The following is an 8,457-nucleotide window of genomic DNA, read 5'->3' as shown; positions in this document are numbered from 1 at the left end:
GCTTCATTCAAAGGTTCAGGGTTTGCATGAGTCACCATTTGCATATAAAAGTCTACACATGTTAAGTGTGGACTCACAGTTTTTCCCCAATATGTGGATGATTTGCTTTTGGTGCATCACACACATCACTTACATTGGATTATGGCTCATACAAACCTTGATTATTTGATCTATATTGATACCCATAGCATGATATGAAAGTTATCCATGGATGAACCTTCACAAGGTATTTGGTTTAAACCTCCAACCATAGGAATTAAACAAATGTGTCATCTACCCACAATTCATCCTAAGGTGCTTGTGACCCACAAACTGTAAGCCTATGAAGCACAAGACTTACTGCTATGGCACCTTGAGGACAATAGTTATCAATAAAGTCTTCCTTGCTAACCAAAAAGAATTCAATGGTGTGAAAAATATGTCTGTCCCATTGACACACTTCCAGACCTAGACAGAAGGTGCATTATTAACCAAATCCCACGGCTTGAATTCAGAACTCAGCTTTTATTTGAATTGACCAAGATCTGTCTCCATGCTACCAATCAGGGGTAGGTCTTCCACATATATTGTGGTTATTATTATTTCCCCACCTGTTTTGATATGAAAGGGCCATATCAGCAAGACCTGAATTTACTTCCTATGAGAAATCTATCCATCCACCTGAAACTGGCCCATAGTATGCACTTTGCCGGATACTGACCTCTCTGCAACCTAAAGACTTGAGTCAGGTGAAGATATAGAGCTCTCTTCAAATTGGGCAGCTTGGAGTCAGGTGGTTGCCCAACCCACAAATATTTCTTCCTTGAGATATTGGCCAATTCACACCGTGGACAATGCCAAAATTGCATGGATTGTTTCAATCCAAACCACCACTAGTCTGGAACTAAGAGTAGTTCTATCGAGGATCAAGTACATATGCTGCAGAGATAAGTAAATTATGTGTGTGTGAAAGAAGAGAGAGGTAGACATTACACAAGGTTACCAAACAGATTGTATGAGCAAAATAGGGAATGATTTTATAATGATAAAGCTACAAATAAATCAAGACTAAATCAACTATGAATCGATGATAATCAACACTATATCAAGCATAACTTAATAGTTGATACAAGAGGGGGAGCCTTGCTTTTATAGAATAATTTTTGTGCACTTAGAACTTTGAACCAATGTTTTATGATGTGGAGTGAGTGGCCCAGGAGTGTGTTTCCACATGCAAGGTGTGTGGTTGAGCTTCATATCTCCACACTCAGGTGCCGGAAATGTTAATTTCGCAACTTAGCGTCTGTCATGCTCTTATACTCAACACAAACATGGTTCTCTTTTGCTCCGAACATCCCAGGCACAAGTTCATCCAGATAGGTAAACTATCTACCCCTTTCTGTTGCAATATCCACTCATGACTTGCTGAAGACTATCTCATAGCCAACATCAGCCAAAGTTTCTATGAACTTTAGATTCCGTTGGATCTAAGGAATTGGCTCCACATTTGCAAAACATTTCATTCCATCCTCTTGGCGCTTTACATGCATTGATCTGATCTCTCAGCCAGAAACTTCTCGGTTATGCCACTGTTATGAAAACTCAATGAATCTTTTAATCTCTGGAATCAGCTTCTTCAACCTTTCCTAACCCCACTACCTAGGATCCAGTAGTCTCCAGACGACTTTACGCCTGTGCACTCCTCTCCACGACCTATGGACATGAGAACAAACAGAAGAACCAAAGAAATCTTATACTGAATAGCACCTGTATGGGTTAGAGTAAACAGATGATACAATGGAGATAGATATACACCCATTTGCTCCTAACAAGGAGATAGAGATACAATGATGCCTTAAAGTACATCTTAGTTCTTTAGTTCACTCAACTAAGGTAGCATTTTGCACATAGGCTTGCTTAGTCTAATGGCTATGTTCACCCACCCCATTGACCACCATGTAAATATTGGGGTTTAGTTCACACCAACAGTTATATTGTGGATGTTCTTATTAAGTTGTAGAGAAGATGTGATTTTCTTAGTCAAATACCTCCTGATGCAGTAGCATATTTACATATATCTTTTTATATGCTTTGTATATTGGCTAGGTTTCACAATGTGTGTATTTATGAATTTATGTATGCATGCATGTATGTGTGTGTATATGTAATTATCTATGTGCATGTACATATATACACAGAGAAATTCTGTGAGATATTTTGTTACATTGGAAATTAAAAGTAATCCATTTAAATGGTGGTTACAAAAGCAAAAATTGCTTTTTTAATTTGAATGTAGTTTTGTAGCTTATGCATCTCATACAATGTTTTTGCTAGATGAAGGAGAGCATAATGAGTACTACCAATGACAGCATTGTTCCCTTAGACGATCATGCTGATGTGGATGAAGAATCAAACTTGTGTCACGTCTCTTTGGCTTCTCCTTCCAAGAGATGTTTTATGCGGTCACATTCTACTGTCACACATGTTGTCATGGTGGATAGGGGGAGAAAATCCTCCTTAAGTTTCAAGCAAATTTTATTGTTTTGGGTCCAAAACAAGTTCAGCTGGTTGCTGCTAACTATTCCCGCATCAATCTTTGTAAAGGCAGTTGGATGGAATTCACAGGTTTTTATACTATGTTGCTTTTTTATCAAATCCGTTTTCTTTGTGTTCTCGTTGAATATATTGTGTGTGCATCATGAATCCATGGTTCGCGCTTCAAATATATTTGGTGTACGTGTATAGGCTTCGGGCATGTGATATCATATTGTATGGATAAAAGATTAGGTAATTTGTGTGTTACCTAGTGGATATGTTTGAAGAAAAAGATTTTATCTGTATGGTGTTGTCCTGGATTTAGCATATTCCCCTTTATGGTGCATAGCATAAATATCTACAAAAACAACTAAAAGCTATAAGCAAATAACGAGTTTCATCTTCGTTGCTTTTTTCTTTTCTCTGACTTCTTTGGTACATTTATTGTCACATAAGGACATATTGGCTACCTAGTGGATGGCCTGTCCATCTGTTAACAAAAACGATTAGATACTTTTATATACAGGCCTTTTTCTTTATAACGAGTTTGATCGGCATAGTTCCTCTTGCTGAAAGATTAGGTTATGCTACAGAGTAAGTATCTGAAGAGGTTCTATTCATTGAGTGTCCATTCAAAGAATTCACGCATATAATTATAAGCTTCTTTTGTATCTGCAGACAATTGGCGTTTTACACAGGGCCAACATGTATGCTCTTAATATGTTTCTTCTACAAATATACTAGCAAGATAAATTATTTCCACCCAATTTTGTTTCCTATTCATTAACCATTAGCAGATTCTGTTTGATCATTGTAGTGGGTGGCCTTTTGAATGCAACATTTGGAAATGCCACCGAGGTTATCATATGTTTATTTGCGCTACAGAATGGATTGATACGTGTAGTGCAACTCTCTCTTCTTGGTTCAATTTTATCCAATGTTCTCTTGGTGCAAGGATGTGCGTTTTTTCTTGGTGGTATTTCGCACCTCGATCGAGGTCAAAAGTTCAGTAAGGTAAAGAAATTGTTGTTCGCACCTTGCTTTATATGTTTTTCGGCAAGAGCCACCAGGCAGTGTTGTTATTTTTTGATCAGTTACTGATTGTAATTTCTTTTCTTTTTGGTATTGCTTTGAAACGTTCGTTCATTAATTCCTTCTCTCCTATCCCACTTAATGATTGCTATATTTTTTATTGATTTTCTCAGAGCCCTCTCTTAAAATGAAAATTCTCTAGCAGGAAATAGCTGGTGTGAATTCTGGCCTTTTGTTGATGGCAGTCCTTGGGATGCTACTTCCTGCAGTCTTACATTCGACACACACAGAGACTCATGATGGCATATTGAATTTATCGCGATTCAGCAGTTGTGTCATGTTGATCGTCTATGCTGCTTTCCTATACTTCCAATTGAAAAGCCACCGACATCTGTTTGATGGCATCCCTAGTGAGGTTTATATATTCTTTCATCTCTACTTTTGAGTTATTCTTTTACTAAAGGAACTGATTTATTATTCTTGCAACACATTTTGGTGACATACTAAAAGAATTTTTATGGGTTTCACTATGTTGAAAGCCGTATGCTTGGACAAAAGGTGGCTGACATTCTATGGAAATTTAATTAGTTTGATTTATAGAAAGGCTTATGCTTGAACCAAATGTGTTGAGATATTAAGGAAATCTAGTATGTTGAATTTATTGAAAGATTCATGTTTGAATCAAATGTGTTAATATATATTAATGGGTTTGATAATAAAATGACTTATGCTGATATAGTGGAAAACGTTTAATGGGTATAGAAAGACTAGAACTCTGACACAAAACATAGTAGGAACAGGCTCAACTGGTAGATTATGGAATTTGAAATTATGTTTTTGTGATTTGTTTCCCAACAGGATGAGTTGCTTCAAGATGAGACGGAAGTAGAATTGAGTTCATGGGGTGCGGCAATTTGTCTGGCAGTTGTCACTGCTCTGATAGCCTACCTATCAAACAATCTAGTAGATACTATTGAGGTAGATGATTTTGGAGCAATATTTGCAGTTAGCTATTGTAGATGCACTATGACATGGATAAAATAACCTAAATATGTTTTACTAAAAATATACTAGCTTATTTGCAAAATGAACTCATATCTTTTGGTTGGGTCAAAACGGAGACTTGTAATCACATGAAATTTTGAATGCCTAGAAGATAAATATTCTTGTTTGGACTAAAGTTTTACAAAATCCAATTTCTCTTCTTCAGGATGCATCATCTAGTTTAGGTATTCCTTTACCATTTGTTAGTGTTATTATACTACCGATTGCTGGAAATGCAGCTGAACACGCTGGGGCCATCATATTTGCAATGAAGGATAAGCTAGTGAGTCAAAAGGAAAACATGGAATTTTCAGTCACATCCTTTTCTCAACACATACATGCTACTAAAATTATATATGGATGTTTTCCTCTTCCCAGGACTTGTCCCTGGCAGTTGCAATAGGATCATCTATACAGATTTCCATGTTTGTGGTAAGGATGGAAAATTTCTTCAGTCTTGATCATATGTTAAGATTTGTAGGGATGAATATACAAATATAATTTATATATATGAATTTTTGGGGTAGATGTTGTTTATCGTATAATGTTTTGAAAACCTCTTTTTTGAATTGATTTTAAGATTCTATTATATAGATCCCCTTATGCGTGGTGACCGGGTGGATAATGGGAAAACGGATGGATCTAGATTTTCAAGTCTTTGAAACAACAACTCTGATAGTTACAGTTATTGTTGTGGCTTTTCTTCTTCAGGTGAGATCAGTGTAGATCAGCTGTGTTCTCGTATTATGTTAGAATAACTATTAAAACGTTTTCTTAAACAATTAAATCTGAAATGTCGCCCTGTCCTTTTAGCATGCATGGAATAACTGTTAAAATGGTATTTTAAACAACTAAATCTGAAATTCCCTGTTCCTGTACCATGAATAGACTAATTCTTACAACTGTTTCTCAAACAATTAAATCTGAAATGTCACCCTTTTTCTTCTAGCATGTATAGAATAGCTCTAATATTGTTTCTTAAGAGAAATTTGAAGTGTTGCACTTTTTCTTCTAGCATGTATTCAATAACTCTCAAAACTGTTTTATAAGCGAAATCTGAAACGTTACCCGTATGTATAGAATACCTGTTAAAGCTGCATTTAAACCAAATCTAAAATGCATGTATGGAATAACTGTTATACTGTTCTTTGATCACTAAAACTGAAAAGTTTCCCTGTCTTTTTAGAATGTATAGAATAACGATTAGAATTGGTTTTGATTCTCAATCTGAAGTGTTGCCCTGTTCTTATAGCATGTATAGAATAACTGCTAAAAGTGTTTTTGCCACTAAATCTGAAATGCGTGCATGGAATAACTGTTTTCTCAATAACTAAATCTGAAATATTGACCTGTTTTTCTAGTTTGTTAGAATAACTATTAAAACTATTTTTAAACAGCTAAATCTGAAATGTCACACTGTCCTTCTATCATGCATGAAATAACTGTTAAAACTGTTTTTACAATAACTAAATCTGAAATGTAGCCCTGTATTTCTTAAAACTAAATCTGATATGTGCCCTGTTTTTGTAGCATGCATTAAATCATTTTTAAAAATTTATTCTTTTTCTATAGGAAGGAAAAGCGAACTATTTCAAAGGGTTGATGTTGATCTCATGTTATCTAATCGTGGCAGCTAGCTTTTTTGTCCATCATGATCTTCCTTCAATCAGTAAGTATTATTTTCAATAAAATTTCATGGCATATTCTTGTTGTTTTAGAAAATGCACTAGACTTTATAAATAGTAGAAATAAATAATTAAGAACAAATTGTTGACAGTTTCATTCTTAAAGAAGATATGAATAATAGATTTTCTTTATTAAGGTTTTTCTTGAATGGTTATTTATTAGGTTATCATGGTCTAATCAATCAGTCATTCTGTAAGTTGATCATGAATGAAGGCTCTAAATTATACTCCATATGGTGGAAAAAAAGCAAGAAAAAACAAAATATTTTAGTTCTAAACTGCAATTAAAGATCATGAAAGTTTTGGAAATAGAAAATATCTTGAAAAAAAAGCTAATTTTAACAAAAAATGCCCTAGAAATAAAAAAGATATACTATACAATAGCCATTCTATGGTATGTATGTATAGTTTGGTTGAAATTTGTTGATATTGTTTTGATTGCAGGTTCAGGCTTAATATGATAACAACTGCAAAACGAAACTGTTTCGTTACATTCTTTGGTGTACAGTGAATGAAATCAAGCATTTAACCTTTTATCACATGTTACAAGAGTGTTGGTATATACAATGAAGAGGTTATTTATTCAATAGAAACAGAAGAAAATGCCTAGATGGATTAAAATGTAAATAAAACATCACTAACTTCAACATGATTTGTTAAAAGTTTCATCTTTCCATGAAGGCTTATTTAACCCGGACAACACATCTTCATGAATGTCACATCATTATTCACATAACCAAGCTCACATCTCTCTCAGATAATTTTTATGATGGTTGTATCTCGAGTTATATGATCCAACATTGTTTTTTTGGCTTTCCATTCTGGGATTCATCAAGACAATCATTGAGTGATGTCTTTGGTTGAGGCATCATGGTAAACAAAAAGCATTATGCAAGTCATAATTGAAGGTATAACAATTGACATGCTATAGTAGTGATGAAACTTACATTCCATGGATTTTGTGCTAGCTCTAGATGGAAAGATTCCGTTGGTACAACAAATATTGAACATTTTATGGTATGAGGTACCTAGCATTTTGGTTGAGGGTTGTACAAGCCACACCCCTTGTGTGGGTGGGCCACCTAAACATTGAGGAGAAAAGTTGCTCCATCTCATTTATGAGAGATTATGGTTTGATAAAAGTTTGAAGGGGAAATCCTATATTAGGACTAATGTGATGTGTATAAGGTGTTGGTCTGTGTGACAATATAAGTAATGGACTCATCTAGGAAGCATTGGTACTTGATAACATACAAAAGATAAAGAAGTTAACCAATGTTAGAAAAGAAGGTAAAATCCAATGTTATCTCCTTTTATCCACAAATAGCTTTCATGTGGATGTAGTTCATTTTAAGTCCCTTTGAGCATTATTTTCATGGCAATATTATGCTAAATGTGAATTACAAGCTTAAATACTAGAGACACTTTGGACAATAGCTACAAGCATTTATGATTACCAAACAATCTCGCTACATTTATGGTAACTTTGAGGTATAATCCATTAGCTATGAGCCTTAAGAATTAACAAGTGATCTCATTACTTGTATGTAAGTTTCCAATAATCGAGTTTCCCTTGTGAAAACGTCACAAGTGATGAATTAAGACAAGCATGCATTTGATCCCTATATTTTACGTTGGCATATGGTAAAGATAGCAAGGCCAATACCATGGGACCAAAATTTGCGTCCTTTGTTTCATTTTTATTGTATACCTCATTCTTATATCTTGTGCATTGTAGATCACCTTTTCCCATGGACATTAGGATAGAAACCTAATGCGGGAGAAAAGAGTCATTTTGTCCTAGAACAATCTCTTATGTCTAGTGAAACCGGAAATTTAATCTGATACATATTCCTTTCATTGCCAAAGGAAAAGAGGGAATAACAACATGAATAGTGGTGGTGTTTGAATTCAAAACAAAATGGTTGGGGACATGATGATATAAAAAAAGACGGCATGAGAAAATGAATACAAAGAGTGGGTAAAAGGAAGGTGAAACTCGCTTCGGTGCATGTGTGTCTACACACACACACACACACACACATATACATGACATACTTATATGTATTATAAAGCCTCCAAAACTCTCCCAAGCATCATCACACTTCCAATGTTGGTTTTTCATTGGTGCTTTTGTTGTTGCTAAGTTTTGATGCACACAATCCATTCTTAAGCAAAAATT

General features: G+C 34.8%; 1 protein-coding gene across 2 annotated transcripts in view; it reads left to right on the top strand.

Annotated features, from left to right (window-relative positions):
- LOC147865798 (vacuolar cation/proton exchanger 3-like) overlaps nt 1–7,282 on the top strand; it is an 8,211-nt gene extending 929 nt beyond the window's left edge. The window contains exons 1-12 of one of the 2 annotated variants that reach the window (XM_087316155.1): nt 41–772; nt 2,314–2,604; nt 3,041–3,108; nt 3,193–3,221; nt 3,332–3,528; nt 3,752–3,961; nt 4,405–4,524; nt 4,757–4,873; nt 4,969–5,022; nt 5,185–5,301; nt 6,163–6,259; nt 6,720–7,282. In XM_087316155.1, the coding sequence (XP_087172281.1) occupies nt 2,314–2,604; nt 3,041–3,108; nt 3,193–3,221; nt 3,332–3,528; nt 3,752–3,961; nt 4,405–4,524; nt 4,757–4,873; nt 4,969–5,022; nt 5,185–5,301; nt 6,163–6,259; nt 6,720–6,736 (1,317 nt within the window). In that variant the 5' untranslated portion in view covers nt 41–772 and the 3' untranslated portion in view covers nt 6,737–7,282. Of the gene's footprint in view, nt 1–40; nt 773–2,313; nt 2,605–3,040; nt 3,109–3,192; nt 3,222–3,331; nt 3,529–3,751; nt 3,962–4,404; nt 4,525–4,756; nt 4,874–4,968; nt 5,023–5,184; nt 5,302–6,162; nt 6,260–6,719 lie in introns of those variants that run through there. The other variant, XM_087316154.1, reaches the window with a different exon arrangement.
- Nucleotides 7,283–8,457: the final 1,175 nt, after the last annotated feature.

The sequence above is a fragment of the Azolla caroliniana genome, unplaced genomic scaffold, assembly GCF_043228905.1.
Source record: "Azolla caroliniana isolate FFs.n. ecotype wild unplaced genomic scaffold, voAzoCaro1.0.p SCAF_3, whole genome shotgun sequence".
In the NCBI taxonomy this organism is placed as follows: domain Eukaryota; kingdom Viridiplantae; phylum Streptophyta; class Polypodiopsida; order Salviniales; family Salviniaceae; genus Azolla; species Azolla caroliniana.
Note: the sequence above shows the minus strand (reverse complement) of the source record. Positions and strands in the feature narration are given on the sequence as shown.